Raw genomic sequence first — 26,874 nt, 5'->3', positions numbered from 1 at the left:
GGTTATTTGTTTTTCGGGTGTGGAGTTTGATGAGCTCTTTATAGATTTTGGATACTAGCCCTTTGTCCGATATGTCATTTGCAAATATCTTTTCCCATTCCGTTGGTTGCCTTTTAGTTTTGTTGGTTGTTTCCTTTGCTGTGCAGAAGCTTTTTATCTTCATAAGGTCCCAGTAGTTCATTTTTGCTTTTAATTCCCTTGCCTTTGGGGATGTGTCGAGTAAGACATTGCTACGGCTGAGGTCAGAGAGGTCTTTTCCTGCTTTCTCCTCTAGGGTTTTGATGGTTTCTGTGAATGGTGTGAGAAAGTGGTCTAGTTTCAATCTTCTGCATGTTGCTGTCCAGTTCTCCCAGCACCATTTGTTAAAGAGACTGTCTTTTTTCCATTGGATGTTCTTTCCTGCTTTGTCAAAGATGAGTTGGTTGTATGTTTGTGGGTCTAGTTCTGGGGTTTCTATTCTATTCCATTGGTCTATGTGTCTGTTTTTGTGCCATTAAGTAGTGTTAAAATACCATCCCACAAACCACTTCTGAATTTTGAAAGGAAAAAGTGTACCTTCACAGGGTAGACTGGAAAAAGTCTACCTTCACCGGGGGATCAAAATTAACATCATCAGTGACAGGAAAATCAAATCCTATGCCACCTATGATGCAGTGAGAAGAACACAGAGTCACTTATAACCTGGATCTAATTATGAGGAAACATCGGACAAGCCAAAATGGAGGCACACTCCAGAACATAACTGGCCTGTAATCTTCAAAAGTGTCAAGTTTACAAAAGCCAAGAAATGACTAAAAAATTGTTCCAGACTGAGGGAGACTGAGACCAACGAATGCGTGTATCCATCACAGGTTATTGGGACAATTGCCAGAATGTGAAGGGGGTCTGTGGATGAAATGATAGTTATCTATCCATGTAGATTTGCTGATTTCAAAATCAGCGTGTGATGTGGTCATCTGGGAGACTGTCCTCATCTGTAGGAAATCCACACTAACGTGTGCGAGCGTGATAGAGACTTGGGTTATCAAGGAACTCTCAAATGGTTTAGGAAGTAAGCTCCTCATTATCCGAGCTTTTGATTGTTTCAAAATAAAAAATAATAATGCACAGACTTCTGTGGAATATAAAATGTCCCACAATATGTTTTAAATGTGTTTTAATCTACTGTGTTTTCTGTGCACATTTGCAGCACAGCTGTATTCCTGGCCCAAATAAATTTTTTTACTAAATTTAGTATCTGCGTTTCGCACACTTTGTAAGCGTTTTAACTTAGAATTTACAAACGTGCAAAGTAATAAAATTTTTAAGTAAATTTAATTTAATTTAAATATAATTTAAAGTAATTTTATATTTTATTATATAAAATATATATATTATATATGTATATATATATTTATTTATATACCAACCAAATTCCCATGTCATTGAAAGTAACTTCCATAATACAATTAATGAAGCATTTTGCAGGAATTTCTAACTTATTTCTGTGTAATAGTTTGTGGCTTATTAACGATCAATGAATATTAGCTACTAAAAATGATTGTGCCATAACGAAAGCACATACAAATTGGAAACCCCAAATGCCATTCTGTTTTCAGCAAACAAATCTCAGAAGATACGATCAACAAATCAACTTCAAAAGATCAAATTTAGCTAGTGTCTAATGTCAATCGTGTCTCATTTTTAAGTTTAAGATACAATTGGTATATGAATCAGAAAAGCAGCTCTCTGTCTAGAAGCAGCTTGGGCAAAAAGGTCTTTCCTTCATCCAACATGTTTTTATTTCACAATCAAAGCAGAACAATACAGAGACATCTCCCACTGAACATAGTTAATCCATTCTTGAAGCTCGGATGCTCTGAACCACAACAAAAATAGTCTCTTGCCCCGTTATTTTCGATGGGGAAATTTATCATACATTGCACGTCAACAGAAAATCCCAAACAACTTACGAAAGACATAACTAAAACCCAGTAAAAATGCCTGCATGTAAGCGACAAACTCATGAAGGGATACGAAATGCTTAAAACATTTTTCCTGATCACCTAACAATTAATATGCTTGCCCTGTAGCCAACAGCATGTAGAGTTTGCATGCAATGTTACATTTGCAGTGCAACCCAGCAAATAGCAGACATCGACAGACGAATCTAATAGAGAAAATGCAGACGGAAGTTTGCAATGAATTAAGGACATTTCCTGCCATGCTACTTACCAAGGGAGGCGGACACTTGGAGCTAACGAAACTTAAGCAGCTCCTGCTGTGGATATGCTTGGCTTCTGATATATTTTCAGAGAAGGTAGGTGACACTACGGGCTGGAAAAATTAAGGAGCACGTGCTTACACTCTCGGCATTTATTTGTATAAATTTCACTATAGGGTGCTACTGAGACATGAGGCCATTTTTATTTTTATTTTTTTAGTATCTATTAATTTTGAGAGAGAGAGAGAGAGAGCATGAGTGGGGGAGAGGCAGAGAGAGAGGAGAGCGAGGGAGAATCCCAAGCAGGCTCTGTACTACTTGCTAACATACAGCCTGATGCGGGACCCAAGCTCACCAACCGTGAGATCGTGACCGGCGCTGAACTCCAACCCTTAACTGACTGAGCCACTCAGGCCTCCCTGGAAGGAGGCACTTCATTTCCATCTCTCAGAAAATTGTTACAACGTACTGATTTTCACAACCAAGGAGGCAGTTTTACGCAATCAAAAAATTGTCATGATAAGCAATCAACTGCCTCTTTGGAGTCAACGAATAAAAAAATATATATTTTTTAAATATTTAAAATAACAAAGATATAAAGATGTCTGTAGTGTTAAGCTAATGCCTTTAGCTGAGGCGCATTGTGCCATGCACAACCCGAGCAGCTAGACATGGCTGCCGGTAATCTGATTTGTACATCAATTCGTTTGGCAGTCTGTTAAGAGAGCCTTGCCCATAGATGCTGACAAAACAGCAGGAAAGCCTCCTTCCCTGGCTTTTTCGGGTATCCATCCATCTACCTAACTTGCCTCACCAACTCGTGGCCGTCCTTACTGGAATAAATTCATTCTCTTTTCCTCTCCCATAGGAGATGGGGAGAAGAGCTGTTCACACATGTGTATGGGCTTCTCATTCCCTCTTGCTCTGACCCCACACAATGCTCTCCTCTCCACCCAGAAGTTCCCAGGGCGAATTAGAAAACTCAGACAGTTTTTGGTCGCCACGTCCCTTTGTTTTTTTCCCTCTACCTTAAGCCTTCCAGTAGGGCTCCCTAAACAGCTCTCTAAAACTAATCTTGTTGCCATATGCTATGATCCTGCTTCCTCCTTCCTGTAAAGTTAGGTTTTGTTTTTGTTTTTGTTTTCTTTTCCCTAAAGTTTGGTTTCTCCGTATTGTTAACCCAGAAGGAGGCTGCAAACGTTTACTTTGATTTTTGGAGCACGAATGGCTAGAAGAACTTTGTGATGATAACTGATTTTAAGTGAAGTGTATTTTTTCAAGTTTTGGGTTGGTGGGTCTGGGATGAGAGGTCCAATTCTAGATCTGTAGTTTCTTAAGACTTGGATGGATGTATCACGGGCCAGCAGAGCAGGAACTGATGGTCCCTGTCTTCTTTCAGAACCGTGGTGTATTTCTTAAGAAACCATATCCATTTTCCATCTCTTTAGAGATTAATCCTAGGAATTAGTGGTACAAACTGAAGTGTCCTGTCTTTTAAAAAATCTTTTCCAAAGTGAGTGGGAGAGATACAGTCTGATAAAGGACAGGAAGAAAATACTAGATGGTTGATTTGTATTTCTTGTCATCCATTTAAATGTTTCCTTTTGTGGGGCGCCGGGGTGCTCAGTCGGTTGAGCGTCTGACTTCAGCTCAGGTCATGATCTCACTGCTCAAGGGTTCGAGCCCCGCGTCGGGCTCTGTATAAGGAAGTTCTCAAGGGGCGCCTGGGTGGCTCAGTCAGTTGAGTGTCCGACCTCTGTTCAGGTCATGATCTCGCAGTTCGTGGGTTCGAGCCCCACGTCGGCTCTGTGCTGACAGCTTGGAGCCTGGAGCCCGCTTCGGATTCTGTCTCCCTGTCTCTCTTTGCCCCTCCCCTGCTCATGCTCTGTCTCTCTCTTTCTCTCTAATATAAAATAAGACATAAAAAATTTAAATGTTCACCTTTTGCATATCACTTGTAATGCACATAATTTAATATAGTACAGGCTATATAATTTATAAATAAATATACTTACGTTGGTGTTATGCCCTCAAAACACTTTTTATTTTATTATTGATTGATCGATTTTTTGGCAGACGAGAGGTGCACAATAATAAATGTTTGGAGATCACGGCTCCAGGAACTCAGATCTTTCCCTAGGTCTGTTCATTCTGTGCATCATTAGACCCCCTTGACCACACGTCTGCTCCCCGAAATACGCCCTGGGCAGCACCCAGCTCTCACCCTTCCCTCAAGCAGTCACAGCGGGCTGCGCTGGGGTTACCTTAAGGGATAAGGGCGGCCTCCTGGGTTTGCTGTCACCCCCACGCACGGTCCTTCCTACGGAACAGTTAGTGCGGCCCACGTTTGCAATCACAGGCTCTGGAACCAAAGTGGGCGGAGATCCCAGCTGGCCCCTCGGTAGCAAGGTGGCTTTTGGGAGTGTTGTGTGACTTCTCACCAAGGCTTAATGCTCATCCATAATATGGAGGAGAAAATAGTGTGATTCTCAGAGGGCTGTGAGACCCACCATTCCCCTCGGTGCTCAGCAGTACCAGGCACCTAGTGGGCCACTGATAAAAAAGAAAATTGATATGATAAGGGACAAAACATAAGAGACTCTTCAATATGGAGAACAAACCAGAGGGTTGCTGGAGGGGTTGTGGGAGGGGGGATGGGCTACATGGGTAAGAGGCATTAAGGAATCTACTCCTGAAATCATTGTTGCCCTACATGCTACCTAACTTGGATGTAAATTAGAAAATAAATAAATAAAAAAAGAAAGTTGATATTGTAGTTATTATTACTCGTACTAACAAAACTCGTAATCGAGAAGACTTTTTTTAATGCTTATTTATTTATTAAAAAATTTGTTTAATGTTTATTTATTTTTGAGAGAGAGAGAGAGACAGCGCGAGTCGGGGAGGGGCAGAGAGAGAGAGGGAGATACAGAATCTGAAGCAGCCTCCAGGCTCTGAGCTGTTCAGCACATAGCCCAGCGCGGGGCTCGAACTCACAAACCATGAGATCATGACCTGAGCTGAAGTTCAATGTGCAACCAACTGAGCCTCCCAGGTGCCCCATAGTGTTTATTTATTTTTGAGAGAGAGAGAGAGAGAAGGAGGGGCAGAGAGGGCAGGGGGACACAGAATTTGAAGCAGTCTCCAGGCTCTGAGCTGTCAGCCCATAGCCCACCGCGGGGCCCGAACTCGCGAACCGTGAGATCATGACCTGAGCAGAAGTGGGATGCTTAATTGACTGAGGCACCCAGGTGCCCTGAGAAGAGTTTAAAGCAAGGTCTCTTTGCCTAGATTTCCAAGATTAACCTGCTTCAGACTGAATTCTGCTCTCCTGCGAAGAATGAGTTAGCCAGCGGCCAGTGGGTTTCTTCTGGATCTTTTCTGAACTTTTTAGGGTCTTCCCTGGAGAAAAGTTCTAAAGGAAGACAAAGTGGAGAAATACTCTCACTCTCACTTCAAAGGACGTGTAGGAAGTGGTTACTTTTGCCAAAAAATTAGTGCCTGGGACATACAAGACACTCAATGAAGCCTGCTGTAGACCGAATGTTTGTGTCCCTCCAGAATTCATATATTGAAAACCTAATGCACAAGGTGACAGTATCGGGAGGTGGGGTCTTTGGGAGATGTTTAGGTCATGAGGTGGAGCCCTCATGGACAAGATTAGCAACTTCCTAAAAGAGACCCCGCAGAGATCCCTTGCCCCCTCCACCATGGGAGGTTACAGGGAGAAGACGGTCATCTGTGACCCGGGAGGTGGCCCTTGAATAGACATGGAGTTTGCCAGTGCCTTGAGCTTAGACTTCTGAGCCCCAGGAATGTGAGAAATAAATGTCTGTTGTTTAAACCACCCAGTCTATGATGCTTTTGTTACAGCAGCCCAAAGATAAGGCTTGTCTCTTACATCTAAAAATAACACAAATACCAACAATAATAAAAAAGGCACATTGTGGCCACTGACATGTAATGAACATCATCTCTCCTCTATGGCGCCAAGAGCTCAATCCCGTTTGGACCACGAGGCAGAGTATGATTAACTACAAACACCGGCAAGATGTCTAAATGTTCAATTCCTCTTCCTGTTACTTTTCTGCTAAAACAAAAGGAAAGTCCTAGGCAGGCTTCGGTGGCCACTGAGCCTAAAACAGCCAAATCCCCAATTAGAAAGCTTTGGGGTTTGTTTTCATTGTGGGTGTGTGAAGTTACCCAGAAGCTCTGTTTGATCATTCCAATGGGTGTTTTGCTACAAGGTTGCAAATACATCGAAGTCTAGCAACTAAGGTGCACAAAAATACACGTGTAGCATTTTAAAATGTGTCTAAATTTCTGTTTCAGTTCCAGTTTTGCCTATTGTTTTGGGCTCAGTTGAATGTAACCTCCCCCCCCCCCCCCCATTCTGATGTTGAGGTCCTAACACCCAGCACTTCAGAATGTAACTGTATTCAGACCCTAGATCCTTGAAGGGGTGATTAAAGGGGGCACCTGGGTGGCTCAGTGGGTTAAGCACCTGACTCTTGCACTCGGCTCAGTCTTGATCTCAGCGTTGTGAGTTCAAGCCCTGCATTGGGCTCTGCCTGGGCCTAAAGCCCACAATCAATTAATCAATCATTCAATGATTAAGGTAAAATGAGCTCATTGGGGGTAGGCTCTAATTCAACATGACTGGTGTGCTTATAAGAAGAGGACACTAGGACACAGACAATACACACTGAAGGGCAATGTGTCGTCTGACGACACAGCAGAGGAGACAGTTATCTGCAAGCCAAGGAGAGAGGCCTTGGAGAATTGAACCCTCCTGACACCTTGACCCTGGACTACCAGCCTTCAGAACTGTGAGAAAATAAAGTGTATGTTGCCCACGCCCCCCAGCTTTTGGTATTTTGTTATGGCAGCCCGAGCAGGGCACCTATGATTCAGAAATTTGAGGAACTTCCCCCCCCCCCCCCCCCCCCCCACTATACCATAAAGCTCTCTTTTGTCTTGAGAGGCTTGTGTGATGCTATGGGGTCCGGGAAGGAGGCTCCCGGCATTCACGCCACTAGGTCATCGAGACACTGCACAGCTGTTCCCAGGGCTGGCTACATAATTTGCAGGCCCAGCACAAAATGAAGATATACGGCCTTTTGTTCAAAAGCACAGATGAAGAGTTGTTAAAGATACTAAAATAGAAAGCTCATTTCCTCCAAGGTCTGTCTTTCCACGTGCCATGGCCGGTGTTTTCGCTTTGCATTTAACGTCATTCCAAGTAAATAAACATTTACAAACCTAGTTAGGAGCATGAATTTTACCACCCATCTTTGTACGGTGCAGTGTCAGTTTTAAATAATCCGCATGTGGACGCGGCAGCTGGTCCGGGCACATGCACCCTGTTCTCACCAGGACGGTGGAAATCCTGTGCTCGGCCAGCTCAGCTGTCTTTACTCCACCTGGTGAGACAGGCCGTGTTCCACCAACCCTCCCGCCCTCAGCTTACTGATGGGTAAGGAACCCGAAAGGACGGGGGGCAGGGGGGTCGCCCTTTCTTTCCCTTCTTTCGCTTCTAAGTCACCGCTTGCAGCCTAAGCGCTCGGCTAACACAGGGAGGTAACGTGAGTGAGAAAGGGTATGACCGGGTTCTGGGTTGTTCACCAGAGGCCATTGCCTTCTGTCTGTGCTCAGAGCAAGCTCTGCTTCGTAGGGAAAGGGTGCTCCTGTTGACTCAGTCATCGATGTAACGCTTAGCTTCTCTTGCTGAACCCCAGGCACTGGGTGTCGCTGTCCAGCGGCACTCGCCAGGCGGGAGACCAGTATTTGAACATGAGGAGGCAAGGGACGGTGGACACGCGTACCGGGCGGTCTCCTCGGCTCATGCGCGTGCTCCGCTGTCCCATCCCCCCCACTCCCAAAACACAAGTTCAAAAATAAAACTGAAGAATTACCAGACAGTGACAGCAGAGCATTATATTGGCCATGGCATCCTTCCGGGGGCGGGGCCTTCCGGGGGCGGGGCCTTCCGGGGGCGGGGCCTCCAGGAAGGGTCCCTCAGCAGGCAGGGCTGTGCCCAACTGCGAGGCTTGGCCTGCGGTGAGTCTGGCCCAGCTTTTTCCTCCGCTCCCTTTCCCCAAGGACCTTCATGCTTTGAAGACCAAAATCGAAACCAAAAAAAAAAAAAAATGCACCTAATTGGTTAGTGTTTTTTCAATATTAATTGACTGGTTTTCTCAGTAGTTGTCAACCCCTCCCAACTGAAGCCTTTCTCTTACAAAGCGGCCCTGGCCGTAGGGGCGCCTGGGTGGCGCAGTCGGTTAAGCGTCCGACTTCAGCCAGGTCACGATCTCTCGGTCCGTGAGTTCGAGCCCCGCGTCAGGCTCTGGGCTGATGGCTCGGAGCCTGGAGCCTGTTTCCGATTCTGTGTCTCCCTCTCTCTCTGCCCCTCCCCCGTTCATGCTCTGTCTCTCTCTGTCCCAAAAATAAAATTAAAAACGTTGAAAAAAAAATTAAAATAATTAAAATAAAAAAGCGGTCTGGATTCTGAGAGCAGAATAAATGCCCCATCACCAAGGAGAGCTGGTTTCTCCTTCATACAAACGTCATAGGCTCCTCCCACCTGGTAGGTTTCTGCCCACTAGTCATCACCCATCACCCAACTCCTGCCCTATAATAGCATTCTCGGGGAAGGGCTGATAAATACATTCAACCTGCAAAATTACAACAAAACATCTTGACCCATCCTGGGAACTTTTGATTGTTAGGAGGGGCCGAGTCACGCTAGGGCAAATTCATACATTTCAGCACGAGTAAAGTGACTCCAAGAGTAACATAAGGGCTAGTGATCATTATTGGTCCAGGAACCAATTTCTGGGAGTCCCTCTAACATCGCCACTGCCCGCCTCCCATCATTTCTTCTTGTCTCCAAGTGAATGCTACTTAGGTTACATGAAAGAAATATGGATGCCATAGTAAACCGTGCATGACCCCAGAAGCTTAATTCATCCCTGAACAACAATTAATACTGATGCTTTGAAGGATGGATACTTTCCCGGGCAGAAGAAAGAGCTGACGCAGAATGTATGAAGATAGAAATAATTAAAGCCAGTGGCCACCCCTCACGCACAGCCACTGTGCTTTAGGTATTGCTGATTGTCCCTAAACGGGAGTGGAGCGGGGGAGCAGGTGACAGTCAAAAAACTATGGTAGCGGCCAGGAGGGATCTGACCTGGAATTAGACTGCCTGCGTTTGAATACTAATCCCATCATATACTAGCTGTATGAACTTGGAAAACCGAGCTCACGGCTTGAAGCATTCGCTTTGCCATGCGTGGAGTTAGAACAGGGAGAACATTGACCTCATAGGGCTGGTTTTTAGATGTTCCCGGTAAACCATTTAGCACAGCTTCTGGCATACGGAAGGCACACATAAAAGTTGACTGTCATTGTTACGGGCCTCCAACTTTTAGCCTTCTATAAAGAACCGAATGATATCTTTGAAAAATACCAATTACTTGCAATGTTATGGGAAAGTGGTATCTATGTTGACCTGATTAGAATAAAGTGGAAAATCCTTTTTGTTTAAACCTTGTTGAAAAATTTTCTAAACTTTGTCAGCTCTTCTTCTTTTTTTTATTTATCTTTGAGAGAGACAGAGAGAGAGAGAGAGAGAGTGTGTGTGTGTGTGTGTGTGTGTGTGTGTGTGTAGCATGAGTGGGAGAGGGGCAGAGAGAGGGAAAGAAAGAATCCCAGGCAGGCTCTGCATTGTCAACGCAGAGCACGATGTGGGACTTGATCTCACGAACGTGAGATCATGACCAGAGCAGAAATCAAGAGTCTGTCACTCAACCCACGGAGCCACCCAGGCACCCCTGTCACCTCCTCTGGTTTAGTAATTAGAACAAACGTTTGAGACTGTTTTTCTGATAACTGAGTTGCTCGTTGTAACCAAGGGTATTTCAACAGTAATGTTTATTTAAAAATTACTGCAAATAAAGATACAGAATTGGTGAGAGGTTGCACTAAGTTTAATGAAAGCCCCGACATGAGTGTTTCTTCCCATGATTCTCTATTTTTTCTCCTACGATTAAAGTGCACGTTACGCTCTCCTTAGGGGAAAGCTCTGCTGTGCTGCATGGTTCTGTAGGGCGCCCAGCCTTTCACAGACAATCTTATAAGAAGCATCACTCTCACTGTAAGAAAACTGAGGGACAGATGGGGCTTTCACACTAAGCCTACAACAATGCATCAGTTCAACAATCTACGTAGAGTTTGACCCTGAACGTCTAATTTATACTTTCAGTTCCGCCAGTGCCAGCTATAGGAATGTGACTTCAGAGATGCCGAGAAGGTCCCCTTTCTAGCAGGGAACATCCGCTCCCTGTTTCTTAGAATACCTGAGTTTCTGTGACTAAGCAATCCATTCTTTTGTGTAAAACACCAACTGCCCAGGGCTGTTTCTCCTTTAAAGGTGATTGAACTTCAAGGCTGTTACTCGGATCCCTTTCTTTTATTGGAGAACAGGGGAGTGGGGCTTGGGTGTGCTTCAAGAGGGAAAAGGTCACCAAGGGGGACAGAAGAAAGGACGCGAAGGTACAAAATTCTGGTTTCTAAGAATGGGAAAAGCCCACTTCCAATATGTATGTTTCTCTTTGCTCTAAATATCTCACAATGTCCACTTGTTGAGAGCAACTGATTGCAACCCTGGGAAGAAAATGTAGGTTGAAGCACTAATCAGAGTTGTTTGTGCTGCTTGCAGGGGTCTGGCTGCACTAAATATTTCGTGGAAATATTCATTAGCGAAACCACTCAGAAGAAGCCATTTACCTACATCCTTTTCAACGTCCTTAATTCTTCCCCCAAATTCTCACATGCCTCCTTAGCTGACACCGAGCCCAGGTCCATGATTATAATCACTGTCTAGTACTCTCACCGCCATCATACATACCTGAGAAAAACCTACCTCGGTAAAACCCAACCCTCTGTCCACCCCGTGTCTGCCCCTGGCAGCTGAACATAGTTGGAGAAAAATGAAACCATCCTGGAACGCCTGGGGGGCTCAGTCAGTTAAGCGTCTGACTCTTGGTTTTGGCTCAGGTCATGATCTCATGGTTCGTGGGTTTGAGCCCTACGTCCGGCCCCTTGCTCAGAGCCTACTTGGGATCCTCTCTCTCTCTCTCTCTCTGCCCCTCCCCCGCTTGTGTGCTCTTGCTCTCTCTCTCTCTCTCTCTCTCAAATAAGTAAAACTTGGGGGGAAAAATGCAACCATCCTGGCAGGTTTCACATTAAATTCTCAACCACAAATCCAAGTATGTTGATCTAATTGACTGAGTCTCCACTCTACTGGTGAAATATTTTGACTACCTCACATCTTCCTTCCTCAGACCCCTAACCCGGGGATTCTCAACTCTGGCCACACTTTTGAATCACCCGGAAGCCTTTAACACATTCCAGCGCCCAGGTACACCTCCAGAGAAATCCGATTAAATTGGCCTAGGGCCCGGTTAGGAGTGTTCTCTTAAGATTCTCCAGGTGATTCTCATGTACAGCCAGGATTAAGAACTGAACACCTCTCTCAGATACAGCTGATGACCCCTCTGAGGACTTCGCTGAGAAAATCAAAGCAGGAAAGGAAGAAGAGTACCTTTATGAAAAGTGCAGCACGCAAAGCAATCTTGAGAAAGAAAAACAAAGCTGGGGGTATCGCAATCCCAGATTTCAAAATCTACTACCAAAAAAAAAAAAAAAAAAAATAGACACACAAATCAATGGAAACAGGATAGAGGGCCCAGAAACAAACCCACAATTGTACGGTTAATTAATCTTTGACAAAGGAGGCAAGAATGTATAATGGAAAGATGACAGTCTCTTCAAAAACAGTGTTGGGGGGCGCCTGGGTGGCTCAGTCGGTTGAGCCCCGACTTCGGCTCAGGTCACGATCTCGCGGTCCGTGAGTTCCAGCCCCGCATCGGGCCCCTGTGCTGACAGCTCAGAGCCCGGAGCCTGTTTCAGATTCTGTGTCTCCCTCTCTCTGACCCTCCCCCATTCATGCTCTGTCTCTCTCTGTCTCAAAAATAAATAAACGTTAAAAAAATTAAAAAAAAACAGTGTTGGAAAAACTGGACAGTTACGCGCAAAAAATGAAGCTAGACCACTTTCTTTCACCATACGCATAAACTCAAAATGGATTAAGGATCTAAATCTAACTGCATGGACCCCTACCCCCAATGCCTTCTGAGTGAGGACCAGCCCCTCCATCGTGCATTCGGATTCACTGCCATCCAAGCAAGGAAGGACCTTGTTTTAGTAACTGTTCTCTCTCTGTCCAGCTGTCTGGCATCTCTCCTGCACCCTTCCTACTGAATCCTCCCCACCCTCATTCAAGTATCACCCGATCTTCAGAAATCTCCTTCCAACTTCTAACCCACTTGTCACCTCCTTTTCTCTCTTCCCTTTGTAGCAAAAATCCTCAAAAGTTGTCTTTACTCAAAACCCCCGTTTCTTCTCCCAGGTTCTGAAACCCACTCTCCAATCCCATTTTTAGCCCCCTTTCGCGAAACCTAGTGGTCGTTTCCCAGCCCTCACCTTACCAGATCCCTCCGCCGCATTCACCGTGGTTACTCTCGAGATCCTTGAGATACTTTCTTAGCCCCTACAATCTGTCTGGGTTCCTCAACGTTCTCAGTTTCCTTCGGGGGTTTCTTCTCATTTCCCTGATCTCTATGAATGTGCTCCAGGACTTGTCCTCAGATGTCTCCCCTCTCTATACTCAATCCTTGGGGACGTCAGCCATTTTCCTACCATCGATCTGCTGATGACTCCACCTTTCTCCCTCCGATCCAGACCTGGTGCTTGAACTCTCTTCAACTGTCTGCTTTCCAGATCCACTCAGATGTGTTAAACCCAACATGTTCAAATCCAAGCTCTTATTTTCCTCCAACTCTGCTGCACTGGCAGTAGTTCCAACAAGACAACCATAGAGTCATTCTGGATTCATCTCTTTCTCTCGCTGCCCATATTTAATTCTTTGGTCAAAGCTGTGGGTTCTACCTTCAAGACGTATTCACAATCTGACTGGTTCTAATCACCTCTATCACTTCTAATCTGGCCCCAAACACTCCCTTCTATATAGTCTGGGCATTTGTCTCGGTGTTCTCTCTGGCCTCCCGGATTCCATTCCTGCTCTGTTCTAGTTTATTTTCCACGCAGCCGTTACAGCGATCCGTTGAAGACCCGAGTCAGATCTCGTTATTTCTCTGCTCTAAGGTCTCCAGTGGCTCCCCACTTCGCTCAGAATAAAATCCAGCCTTACAGAATGGGGCACTCAACTTCCTTTTCAATTCATCTCCTACCAAGTCGCTCAGCTCTTTGTGCTTCAGCTCCGCCAGCCTCCTGGGTTCTATAGAGTCCAATGGGTGTGTGCCTGCCCCAGGGGCTTTGCACTTGTTTCCTCTTCCTAAATGCACTTGGCTCGTGCTCTTAAGCCATTCAGGGATTCTTATCTGAGTAACTTCCCTTGACCACACACACAAGCAGCATCACGACCACCACCATCCCCGTCACCACCAACGTAATGTCTGTCCCCCTACTTTTTACCCCTTGTCAACAGCTGACATATTGTATACTTATTGTTTTTTCTCTTCTCTCTACTTGAGTATAGATGTAATAAAAGCAAGGTACTTGTGTTTTTTTCTTTTCTGATTTATTCTCGGTGCCTAGAAGAGGATTCGGCACGTAATAAGTATTCAGTACGTATTTGTTGAATGAATGAGTGAATGAATGAACGAATCGATCAACCAATCAATGAAGGGCATCTCAATCCCAACAAGAGAGATTTTTCCCAAAAGTTTTCTATAGCTTTGTCCTACTTTGTTCTCCCTCTCTGCGTGTCTCTTTGACTAGTAGATACATTCATCAAAAAAAAAAAAAAATCATTTTGAGCAAGATTGGATCCTTAAGTTTCTATGTCAGATGTGGCTCAAATGTCACGCTGTGCCATGCACATTTGTCTCCAGCATTCTCCCCCATATGTCGATCATGGTTCAGCAGCTGTGGCTCTTTCTTTTCCCCTCCCCTATCTCAGTTCCAGGAGATTCTGTTTGGTTCTGGCCCCCTCCTTATGGGCGACGAAGGCACTATAGGAAGAAGCAGCAGCTGCCGTGACCGCCCCCCTGCCTTCGCTATTCATAGTGACCCAGCAACACATAGACTTCCCAAGCCTGGTCTAGCCTGTGCAGTATAGTATGGGGCTGGCCAGGTCAGGCCCTGCCACCTTAGGATTTTTTGTTCATTTTTGTTCCCTACGGTGGTTTGGCCATTTGCAAAATCAAAAATGGCAAAGTACAGACAGGAAGCAATATACTATATTTTACAGATTCTAAGATGCCCCTGCTCCCATGTTCTTTCACATTCACATCTCTATCTATCTATCTATCTATCTATCATCTATCATCTATCTATCTGGAATTGTCTTATAGTTGGTGCTGAGCAGGTGGAAGTGTCTATAAAGTTACCACAGCCTGAGCCTGTGCCAACTTAGTTACTAGTCCTAGGATGTGCCTGGCCATCTCTACCTCTCAGCATGCCAGGCCACAGGCCTTTTGAGGACCATTTGAAGAAGAAAAACAAACTGGTTATTATATGAAAATCTTGGATAAGTTAAAAAACAAAAAACAAAAAACAAAACCCCACCAGCATCAAGCCAGGCAGAATGGAGGGACAGCAACTTGGATGACCACAGAGTACTTTTATAAAAAGTGCAGCATGCAAAGCAATCTTGAGAAAGAAGAACAAAGCTGGGGGTATCGCAATCCCAGATTTCGAAATCTACTACAAAACTGTACTAATCAAAACTGGCAATAAAAAAAAAAAATAGACACACAAATCAATGGAAACAGGATAGAGGGCCTAGAAACAAGCCCACAGTCGTAAAGTTAATTAATCTTTGACAAAGGAGGCAAGAGTATGTAAAGGAAAGATGACAGTCTCTTCGAAAACAGTGTTAGAAAACTGGACAGTTACATGCAAAAGAATGAAGCTAGACCACTTTCTTTCACCATACGCATAAACTCAAAATGGATTAAAGAGCTAAAAGTGAGATCTGAGGGGCACCTGGCTGGCTCAGTCCATGAAGCACGCATCTCTCGATCTTGGGGTTGTGAATTCAAGTCCCACATTGGACACAGAGCTTACTTAAAAAAAAAATAAGTGTGAGACCTGAAACCATAAAACTCCTAAAAGAAAACAGGTAGTAATCTCTTTGACATTGGCCTTAGCAACATATTCATGGATATGTCTGCTTGGTTAAGGGAAACAAAAGCGAAAATAAACTATTGGGACTACATCAGAATAAAAAGCTTTTGCACAGCAAAGGAAATCGACAACAAAACCAAAAGGGAACCTATTGAATGGAGAAGATAGTAGTGAATGGCACATCTGATAAGGGATTAATATCCAAAACATGTAAAGAACTTAATACAAAACCCCCCACAAATAATCCAATTGAAAAAATGAGCAGAGGACCTAAATAGACATTTTCCCCAAAAAGTACTTATAGATGTCCAACAGACGCGTGAAAAGACGTCCAACATCAGTAATCGTCAGGGAAATAAAATCAAACCACAATGAGATCTATCACTTTAGACCTGTCAGGATGGCTGGTATTAAACAGACAGGAAAGAACAAGTGTGTTGGCCAGGAGGTAGAGAAAAGGGAACCCTTGTGCACGGTTGGTGGGAATGTAAATTGGTACAACCACTGTGGAAAACAGTATGGAGGTTCCTCAAAAAATTAAGAATAGAATTATGGGGCGCCTGGGTGGCTCAGTCGGTTAAGCGTCCGACTTCAGCTCAGGTCATGATCTCACGGTTAGTGGGTTCGAGCCCCGCGTCGAACGAGGTGAGCCCTGAGTAACGTGCAGAATTGTCAAATGACTATGTTGTACACCTGAAACTGACACAGCATTGAAGGTCAGCTATATGTCAATAATAAAAAAAAAATTGTTTTAAGTGCAGCATGACGGAAGCTCTGGGTGGCTAAGAGAAACATACTGTGGGGAAAACCTGGGCATTGAAAGCAGAAGGTAAAGAAGAATAGAGAGGTTCTGAATGTCAAGTCCTGGGAAAACATTAACCAACGATTTTAACTTTCATTTTTATGTATGCATTAAGGTGATACATGATAAAAATCTAAATATTTACCAAAGAGAATTTGAATGCATTTAAATTAAAATGTTAATGAAAAGAAAACATTGTATCATAGTTTGAATGGTAGCATTTTTTTCTTTCTTATTAAAACATACCAGGAAAGGAGGCCAGGACTCAATGAAAAATGCCTACGAGTCCCCGTTGCATAAAAAGCACACACTTCCGGCTTAACAAAACCTAAAGACTCTACTACACAAATGGATTGCCTTTACTACCCAGAGACCTTTGTGCAGAGTAGAAACCATCTAAATAATATTCATCTAAAGTTATTTAATTATATTACAAAATTATATTATTTGGAAGATGTATTTAAATGACTCAAAGTTGAAAAGATCTCAGTGTAATACTGCTTCCATAATTATCCTTACAGATAAATTACTTAGAAAAGTTAATGATGTAAAATCATAATGGTAGTAGGTTGCCAAGCAGATGGGGAAGTTTTTTGGTTTTTGTTTTCCAGTTTTGTTTTTTTTTTCCTTTTTCTCTCTTCCTTCCACAAGGAGAATCAGCCACCTGTCTTTAAATAAAGGCTGACGTATTTTTACTTTTCTTGGTTGGCATCACTTGCTTAAACAAAGTAACCCTTGGTTGCTGAACACCTGATTCTGAACTGAAATAGCCATCTGAGTTTTGTTTGACAAGCCCTTGGATAACAACTTGATTTCCCAGTCTGTTTCTTTTGTGACCAAATAATCCTCTCCCCAGTGTTGCCTGCTGTATGAGCTACAAGTACTTACAACACAAAGGCTCTAAGGTTTCCTTGGGATTAGCACCATGCAAATGCAAATTTGAGACAATGGGAGACTGTGTCCATCCATCCTTGTAACTGTTATTCGTCTATTTTGTGCTTCCTATGGGTAGCAAAGCAAGCCATTGTTTGTAAAACACACACTCACTTGAGCTGCTGACTTTTTCACTGGCTACCTGGAGAGAAGGAACTCTTGCCTACAGATTTCACCCTCTAGATCCCATTCAATTATTTTTTTTTAAAGAGATAACATAAAATTTTACAGGAGTATAACAGAATTCCTAATTGCAGAATTCAAACTTGAGCTCTGGAGTCTCATTTTGTGTCTTCGATCTATGCTTCATTGGTCTTTTGTGGTAAGTCTGACTACCTGTATGTGCTCTTCAAAATCTTTCACTGGTTAGCACAGCATACAGATATGCTAGAAGCCAGTTTTTTTCCTGTGGCATAATTCTTCCAACAGAGTTGAAATGCTTTGCAAACAATTTCACATATATCAGCCAATCCACATAGAAAGCAATGCCATGTGAATCCCTTCCTTTCTATATATTTTCTTTCAGTGATTGTCAGGAATTCATGCCTGTACAGAGGCTCTGGTTGGGAGGAGGAAACACGGGCCTGGGAGGGGAGGGTAAGAGCAGAAGCTGCCGGCCTGCTGTTGAATTGACCTCAGTTGGTGGCAGAATGGTCCCATAATCTTCATCCTTTATGCATGCTTAGAAATAGCAACATGCCTTTCCCTCTTGTGCAATTATCTTTTAGTTAATACCCAGTAGGATTTGTAAGCCCTTCACATCTCTGTGGATTTATTTTATTTCTGAGTGCAAGTGACTTTATGGCCCAATTACCATCATCGTGACTTATTGCACTATTTGTGGGAGGGAGAGGGGAGCAAGGAGACAAGACTGATCATATGTAGCGCCATCAACAGAATGAATGCCACGCACTCTTGGCCGAGGAAGAGGGGTGGATGAAGCCTCTCTGTGCCATTGTTTATCAGAGCCCTGACGCCTGGGTGATTGTGCTATATTTTAATAGACGAGTGTGTCAAATGTGTAAGTAAAGATGTGACAACAGTGGTGCCAGAGTAATCAATATTCGGGAGGTAATGAATATTTTGAGTTTAAAAGAGGTCAAACGTCAAAGATGAGAGGAATGACTAAGACCAGATGCTGCCACCCTCGAATTACAGGGCTACTCAAGCGAGACTGAGTTAGCATCTGACCCCAGAAATGGACCGGCGAGGCCGGCTCCTAATTAGAGCAAGATTCCCGGAAGCCAGACAGCCCTCGTGCTCATAGGAGCAAGGGGCGCAGCCGGCTGTGTGCCACGGGAAGCAGTAGCAGCAGCAGCGGCAACAGCCCAGGGAATTGTGAGCCTCGGGCCCGCCGCCTACCTGGAGTTTCTGCCGCGCCTGGTTCAGAACCACGGGGGCGGACAGCTCCCCGGCGCGGGGCGCCTCCGGCGTTAGGGGACGTGAGCGCCGGGTCCCGCTCGGGCGGCAGGAAGAACCGGCTGCGTCCCGTGCCCCCCGGCACCCCTTCGGCTCCTCCCTTCCCGGCGCGGAGCAAGCGCGGGGCCTGCGGGTGGCCGTCCCGGGCCGCATGTCCCTGCAGGCGAGGGGACGGGCTCGAGCCGCCGCCTGCCCTCCCCCTTCCCGCCGGCCGCCGCCGCCGCCGCCGCCGCCGCCGCCGCCTCCTCTGCCTCTTTCCTCGCCCCGCCCGGTGGAGGGAGGCGGGGCGTGCCCCGCGCCGGCCCCGCCCCGGCCCGGCTCCCGATTGGCCGGCGGGCCGGAGGTGCGAGGAGGCGGGGCCCGCCTCTGGCGGCTCGCGCCCGGGAAGGTCGGCCGGGGAGCGCGGGGTGCCGCGGGAGGGCGCGCGGGGACGCGGCGGCCGCCGAGGAGACGCAGCGGCGGCAGTAGCGGCGGCGCCTGGGCCCGGCCGCAGCCCCAGCCTCCCGCCCGCGCGCCCTGCCTCCAGCCGCGGCCCGCAGCCTGCGGCGCCCGAGCTCCGAGGGCGCTTCCCCGGGCGCAGGGCCCGAGGCGGCCAAGACGGCGGGCCGGCAGGGCGCGGGGCGGCGGGCGCTGTGCTGCGGGCTGCGCTGGTGGGGGGCGGCGGGCCACGGCGCGGGCCCGGGGCCCGGCGCGTGCGGCTGGGAGGCGCTGTGGGGGGCGGGCGCGCGGGCGGCGGCCGGGGCTATGGCCGAGGGCGGCGGGGGCGCGCGGAGGAGGGCGCCGGCGCTGCTCGAGGCGGCCCGCGCGCGCTACGAGAGCCTGCACATCTCGGACGACGTGTTCGGCGAGTCGGGCCCGGACAGCGGCGGGAACCCCTTCTACAGCACGTCGGCCGCCTCTCACTCCTCCTCGGCCGCCTCCTCGGACGACGAACGCGAGCGCCCCGGCCCCCCGCCGCCGCCGCCGCCCGGTGCTCTCGACGCGCAGGAAGCCGAGGAGGACGAGGCTGGCGCGGGCTGGAGCGCCACGCTGCGGGACCGCCCGCCCCCGCGCTTCGAGGACACCGGCGGTAAGGCGCGGCCCGCAGGGGCGGGGGCGGCCCGGGGAGGCGGGAGTGCCGGGCCGGGAGGACACCAGACGCTCCGTGGGCCGGGGGCAGCTGTGCGATTCTGGACCCTAAGGGGGCCGCGGCGGCGGGGATTTAAAGTGCTCTGACTGCGTGGGGGGCTCCGACTTCCCCGTGGGTGGAGAGGAGGAGGCGGAGGCCGGCGCCGGCACCCTGCGGTTGGCAAGGACGTGGAGGGTGGTGGGGAGTGTCTTCCCTCTCTGGCTGGGTGTGGCCAAGCCAGTCACACCTGTGGGGTCGCACCTTAGGGGTGCGTTTGAGTTAGTCTAGGTAAAGGGCTTCAGAAACGCTGATACAGCTTGGGTGTGTGTTGCGGGGTGGGGGGTGGTGGTGGTGGTGGTAAATCAGTTTGTATCGATGGCCCCATGGCAAGCCTTACTCAGGTGCCAGGGCTGGGACAAGTAGCAGTGAGAACCTCGGGAGAGGTCCTCCGGGGTGTCTTCACTGGCGTGTGTTTTCTCCAGTTAATCCGAGAAACTTTCTCTGTCCGTGCCTTTCAGGATCTCTTGCCAAGAGCAGGGAAAAGTGAAATGACAAGTTTCCCCCCCGCCTTAAGGTGTATGCTCTTATGCCGGAAGGCACTTTTGTGTGTGTGTGTTCCGCTTACCGCTATGGTCAGGGTCAAGCTCCTGATGTCTGGAGGTCGCTCGTGCTGGCAGCTGTGGCTGCCCGAGGTCCCCTTTTACTGCGCCCCTTCCTGGGAGTTGGTTTTACAACGTCTCTACGTACCCTGCAGAAGCTCTGTGGCCTCTGTCCCCCGAGAGAGGTGGAGACCAGCCGGTTCCACCTGCCCCTGATGCTTTTGTTCCTTGCATCCTTCTGGGGCAGGCCCTCGTTTGTGCCCACCGTTTTCACGGGTGGAAGAGTGTGCAACCGGTGTTGTTGAGGACCAGGGAGTGGCGTACTGGGCATGATGCGGCTTTTCCCGTGGCTCTCCCTGATCGTTGTTCAACCAGCCAGGAATACAGCAGGTAGGAGGGCAGGCCCAGGGGACCCCACCCCCCCCCAACCCCTGGCTGGTGCCCTCACTTGGATCTGGGCATAGTGCTGCAGGCTGCTGGTAGGCTGGTGGGGTTGGCCGGACTCTGTCAGCAGGGAGTGGTCTGCAAACCTCCAGCAGACAAGCTGCAGTGTAGACAGGCTGCAGTGTGGACGCGCTGAGCTCCAGCTGGGCTTTGCAGGGTCCAAGTGAACTGTGCAGTGTTTTGGAACGGAACGTGTTCTCGTTTAGGCTTCGGTTAAGAGTTTGGGAATTTTCAAAGTCCCGTCCCTCTGCATAATCCTTTGAAACCCCCTACGTTTTCCAGAATGTCAGAAGGGCTTCCTGTCCCAGACAGTGGTTGTCCATTAAATTAGCTCTTTAAGAATTGTGTGTGCCCGGAGCTCTGGTTTAGCAGACTTTATGCTGTGAGTGCCGTGATCCAGGTTTCGATCTTGGAACATGAGCTACATGTCTGCTCGTTTCCCTGCATCTCCAGGAAAAACAGGGGAATTGTGTTAGGTGAAGCCTGGTTATGAATAAGATTCGTGACTGTGTTGGTGTGAGAAGGGTGAACACACCTAAGTAAATTTTAAAGCAGTATTATGTTTCTTGGTAACCCATACTTGGGAGAAATTCTGCATCAGAGCAATTTAATCTAGCCACTGCAGCACCGACGTGGTCCTCAAGTACCTGATCGTGTGTCATTTGGCATTAGGTTCAAATTCTGCTTCCTTCAGATGGTCACTGAAGTCCCACCTGGACCTGAGAATCACAGTCCTGCACTTTAATCAAAGACATTAGCGGTTGGTTATTTGATGGTTTTTAGACCCAGGTTTGTTTTTCTGTTTTGTGCGGAAGCTTGCTTTTCAAACCCAGCCCTAATTAAGAATTTGCTTTTCTCCTGGAAACCGTCTTTCCCTGAGGGAAATTTGGGGTGGTGGCAGAGGGGTGAGGTTGATGGTTTATTAAGCGTGAGTTCAGATTCCCTGAAACAATGGAACATGATTTATGGGGGCTGAAAATAGATGCTGGGCAGAGAAAACCCTTGTGCCTAGTGGCGGGGAGAGAGGCGGACTTGTTTATTAAGAGGCTCAGAGCTGCACCCTGGCCACTCTGAGAGCAGAGAGGTTCAGGCTCTGAGGTTTATCAAAGTATAGAATCTAACCCCACTTTCAAGAAATGCAGCTTGGGTCTCTCTTCCCTCTTTGTTCCCTGGATTGTTAACAGATCTCACTGGGCTGGTAGAGTGGCATTTGGTCTGGAATCGGTCCTCACAGGAGAAAAAACTCGTAGCAGAAATGGCTGTTGCTGATAGAATCAGATGAGGAAAGCAAAGGATTCTAGACTCGGGGAACAGGCTTCCTGCCTGCCTTCTGCTGTAAAAGCATATGCACGTGTATGTGTGTAAATAGGCACATATGTAAATGTGTGTGTTTGTGTCTTACACGTACTTATGTATTGCTTGTGCTGGTTTGGGCTGGTTAGGGTTTTTTGTTTGTTTGTTTATTTTGATTAGAAAGAGATTACAGCTGCTGTCTAGGGGCCCTCTGATGACTGAGAATCCCTGTGCCTGAGAGTGGTGTAGACACTGGGCACCACTGTGCTTTGATCTGTATTTGGAGTGCACACAGTAGGGAGCACGTGATGCCCAGCTGGGAGGAGGAAGGGAAAAGAGGCAGAAACATTTCTGTGCCTAAGGTTGAGATTCCTGTAGCTGCTCTCCAGGGTATTCTAGTCTTCCTAGGCTCTTTCTTCTGGTGTCCCCCTTTTATTTAGCTTCCTGGGTCAGAAGCCCAGCCAGAAATTATGGGCGGAAGGGTCCTCTCTGTCACCTCCCTTCTCTCCCCTCTCCCAGGCTCTGGTCGTGCCTGGAGCTTTGGGTCCCCTTGAGATGATTTAAATACAAAGACCATGCTTGCTGGGCTGGCTGACAGGCTCTTAACGCCTGTGTGAGTGGAGGGTCAGCTTGGGAGCTGAAAATGCTTCCCGGGACCTCAGGGCCCAGAACCTTCTCCAGGAGAACACTTGCAGCTGTCTCCCTACAACAACCCCCTCAAGCTGTCAGCCTCGCCTGCCGCCTGCCCGCTGTGCAGATCACCGACACAGCCTGCCAGCTCACTCTCTGGAAACAGCGTGAAATTCAGACCCGGCTGCTTCCTGGGCTTCTGCTCTTTTGGTTTCTTATTCTGAGCAGTCTTGTGATCCGTCCTCTCCAAGGAGGCAGAACAGGCAGATATTCACGGATCCCGGGGGGGGGGGGGGGCGGGGGCGGCGTGTGTTCGGCTTTGTCGGTCCTTTGTCGTGGCTGGCTGGCATCTGAGCTGTTTGCTCTTCCTATTAGAGGTTGGACTTCATAGGACTGTTTTTCCCATGTACCATGTCAGCACCCCTCTGGAATCATTCAGCGGGGAGGTGTGACCTTGAGAAGCAGGAGGGGAACACAGGGCTTTGAAAATTAACATTGTTAGATGTTTGCGCTCAGGGTTTCGTTGTGGACTTCTTTGGCTGAAAGTCTTTTTGACTTAACAAGTAAGGAGAGAAACAGCTTGCGCTTAAAACCGGAACGAACCTGAGACTCTCAGGATGGATTTGTGAGCTAAGGTACGCCCCCCCCCCCCCCCACACACCCATCAGCGGTGTCAAGTTTGAGCAGACGCTCCCACCTTTAGCTCTGTCGCGCGTCCCGTGGCTCCAGGAGGAACTCCGAGGCTCGGTGAGCTACAAGGTAGATCTCGTGCGGTGCCATGTAATAATGGAGCATGTGCTGCCACCAGCCGCCACGCAGGATTCGGAGAAGGGAGCTTCCTGGAGAAGAGGTTTTGTTCAGGTGGTGGGGGTGACGTGGCTCACGAGCCGCGATCCCCATGTGCAGCTCCGTCTTCCACCGTTGCGCCACATCTTTGCAAGGACTCTGCCACAGAAGGGATCGCTTCCACTTGACACAGAAACACGGACAGGACTTCTCGGTCGGGGTCTGGGCTGAGAGATTACCTAGGCAGACTGGATCATTCGGGGAAGGTCATGCCTTTTTTTTTTTTTTTTTTTTTCAATTTTTTTAAGTTTTTGAAACATGTATTTATTTTTGACAGAGACAGAGTGCAGGCAGGGGAGGGGCAGAGAGGGAGGGAGACACAGAATCCGAAGCGGGCTCCAGGCCCCGTGCTGTCAGCACAGAGCCCGACGCGGGGCTCGAACCCACGAACTGTGAGATCATGACCCCGGCCGAACGCTTAACCAGCTGAGCAACCCAGGCACCCCAGGGAAGGGGGTGCCTTTGTATTGGTTTCCTTTACAGCAACTGAAACCTTTTGCAGTCAGAAATATTTATTTTCATATTTTTACGTGGAATTACCTTTAACTGTTTTCAGGGGGGGCTATGAAGCTCTGTGTGGTTCCATGAATGTATGGGTTTGTGTAACCTATCCCACAATCAGATAGGAGACAGAAAAATCTAGAATTTTATCTTTTTATTTAATCCCTGCTACACTGCAGCCATTGTGATGAGAGTTTAGAGTTCTTCTGCAGGTAGCGGGGCTTTGAATACATTGGCGACTGGGGGGTTGTGTGAGGTCTGGTACATAGTTTTAAAATCTAAAACTCACCTTTTTTTTTTTATTTTTTAAAAATTTTTTAACGTTTATTTATTTTTGAGACAGAGAGAGACAGAGCATGAACGGGGGAGGAGCAGAGAGAGAGGGAGACACAGACTCCAAAACAGGCTCCAGGCTCTGAGCTGTCAGCACAGAGCCCGACGCGGGGCTTGAACTCACGGACCGCGAGATCGTGACCTGAGCCGAAGTCGGACGCTCAACCGACTGAGCCACCCAGGCGCCCCAAACTCACCTTTATTTTTAAAAACTGTGATTGTATAATTTTTTTTCTTATTAACAAGTACATATGTATATTTTAGGGGGGAAAATGATAGAAATTTTAAGAAATCCCATAACCTCTCTTTACCCTAGATAATCATAGTTAACATATTGAGTGTACCCTTTGTTTACCTTAGATTACATCTTGTCGGGTGATCTGCTTTTTAATTCTAATTAATATATTGTAAATGGCTTCCATTTAAATTTAAAAATGTCATTTTAATGAATCCATAGTATGACACAGTTCCCTTTGGGTGGGCATTGGATTCAGTGCCCCCTCCCTCTTACATTTATTATGCTACGATAAATAGTCCGGAAGCTTAGGTTCGTGTGTGCATCCTTAGCACATTCCTTAGCATAAAATGACCAGACCAGAATTGAATTAAGGACACATTGTAAGGTTTTTGATATCTGTTGTGAAACAGCTTTCCAGAAACGCACCTACATACATTCCCACCGGCGGTATACCCGGAAGTCTGTTAGAAAACCTGGCTGATAGGGCAGCGTCCCTGTGTGTGATTCCTGCCGGTAGGGTGCTCTTAGAGGACTGTTCATTGAATAAAGCTTTTGGAGGCATAATACACATTCAGCGCATGAGTCATAGTGCACAGCACAGTGTGTGTGACTGACTGCTCCCCAGATGAAGATCAGGAACGTTCCCAGCACCCCAGAGATTTCCTCCTGCTCCTTCCCAGTCACTAGCTCCCTGTCTCCAGGGGTGACCGTTATTCCGACTTCCGTTCCCTCACCATCGATGAATTTTGCCTGTTACTTTGGTCCGGTTGTTTAGTTCATCAGTAGATCTGTGAGATCCATTCTTCTTGCAGATAGCAGTCTTTTATTTCATATGGCCTGTAGGATTCCATCATTTGACTACTACGGTCTTTTACCTTGTTTCTAGTTTGGGGCTTCTGTGGGTACGGCTGCAACAGAGCTTCTTGTGTTTTGGGTTGTTTTTTTGTTTTTTTACTTTATCTATTTTGAGAGCGAGAGAGACAGAGCACAGGAGTGGGGGAGGGTCAGAGAGGGAGAGAGAGAGAAAGAGAGAGAGACTCCAAAGCAGGCTCCGTGCTGTCAGCGCAGAGCCTGACTCGGGGCTTGATCTCACGACCACGAGATCATGATCTGAGCTGAAATCAAGAGTCGGATGCCCAACAGTCCAGGCGCCCCGAGGTGTTCTTGTGTTTTTGATGGACTTACACGTCATTGCCCTCGGGCACGTGTACCCTGGAGTAGGTTTCCTGGGCAGAGATTAGATGCGTGTCTCAGCCTCCGCACTACTGACCTTACGGGCTGGGTAACTGTGTGAGGGGGGCCTGTCTTGTGAATCGCCGGATGTTTAACAGCATCTCCGACCCCTACCCGCTGAATGTCCAGGGGCGCCCTTTCCTCTAGTTATGACAACCGAGCATTTCTCCCGGCGTTGCCACACGGCCCCTGGGGACCAAACTCACCTGCCGTGGGGAGCCACTGCTTTCGTAGGCACCGTCAAACACTTCTCCGGTCCGCGCGCCCACCTACGGCGTACGAGACGTGGCGTGTATTAATTCCGCGAGCAGATTGGACCCGGCTGGGCTAAAACGATAAAGAAGGCATGTCGCCTGGGGTCCAGCAGGAGAGACAGAGTGAAGAAAAGGTGGAAGAGTCTCTGGCAACCACTGCGATCCGGGTAAACGTGGATATGGGATTCCGGAGGTGCGCCCCTGAGCCAGCCGGGCCGGGGGAGAACAGCACCTCTGGCGGACGCGGCCCCTGAGCTGCATCTTGAAGAACAAATAAAGTTCAGTCAGGTGACGAGGAAGGAGCAGGGCACCCCAAACAAGGGAGTAACTGGGGCAAAGGCCAGGAGGGGAGAGAAGCCATTTTGCCCATGGGCAGTCCCACTCTTTCCCTAAACTGAGCGTCCTTCCTTGAGGCCGTCTTAGTGACAACGCCTTGAAACTTGACGGTATGTAATTGTCACCGTTGCCATTAATGGTAGCTGGAATCTGAACCCAGTCGTGGATGTGGATTCACCTAGCAGGTGCTGGATCCCCTGGGGAGGGGAATTTGGCGGGTCCGGGGAGAAAGGAGAACCTAGAGAGGGTTGAATCTGTGGAGAAGCACTGAGGTCTTTCCTTTAAGGAAGGAAGAGGGAAAATGACAACTAAAGGTAATCTGGTAAAAACCTTTACTGGCCGGAGGAGGCCCGGTATTACCTTGGGGTTGGGGATGCGTTATCCTGTAATATCAAGATGATGTTCTGCCTTTCTCCTTTTTGTGAGTTTCAGGAAGAATGATTACAAAACTATGAACCTCTGGCCATGTTTAGGTGTATAGTTAATA

General features: G+C 47.6%; 1 protein-coding gene and 1 long non-coding RNA gene across 4 annotated transcripts in view; one reads left to right on the top strand and one right to left on the bottom strand.

The window, feature by feature from the left end:
• The window catches only part of LOC131492510 (uncharacterized), a 43,866-nt gene extending 25,113 nt beyond the window's left edge, over positions 1-18,753 (bottom strand). The window contains exon 1 of the long non-coding RNA XR_009252086.1: positions 18,516-18,753. This is a non-coding gene — a long non-coding RNA (uncharacterized LOC131492510). The remainder of the gene's footprint in view (positions 1-18,515) is intronic.
• Positions 18,754-18,944: 191 nt separating this feature from the next.
• Positions 18,945-26,874, top strand: part of PGBD5 (piggyBac transposable element derived 5) — a 107,641-nt gene continuing 99,711 nt past the window's right edge. For 2 of the 3 annotated variants that reach the window (XM_058696107.1, XM_058696106.1), the window contains exon 1: positions 18,946-19,641. In XM_058696107.1, coding sequence (XP_058552090.1) covers positions 19,317-19,641 — 325 coding nt within the window. In that variant the 5' untranslated portion in view covers positions 18,946-19,316. Of the gene's footprint in view, positions 19,642-26,874 lie in introns of all 3 variants that reach the window. The other variant, XM_058696105.1, reaches the window with a different exon arrangement.

This window comes from Neofelis nebulosa, chromosome 13, assembly GCF_028018385.1.
Source record: "Neofelis nebulosa isolate mNeoNeb1 chromosome 13, mNeoNeb1.pri, whole genome shotgun sequence".
NCBI lineage: Eukaryota > Metazoa > Chordata > Mammalia > Carnivora > Felidae > Neofelis > Neofelis nebulosa.
The sequence above is the reverse complement of the archived record's forward strand: the minus strand, read 5'-3'. Positions and strand labels throughout refer to the sequence as shown.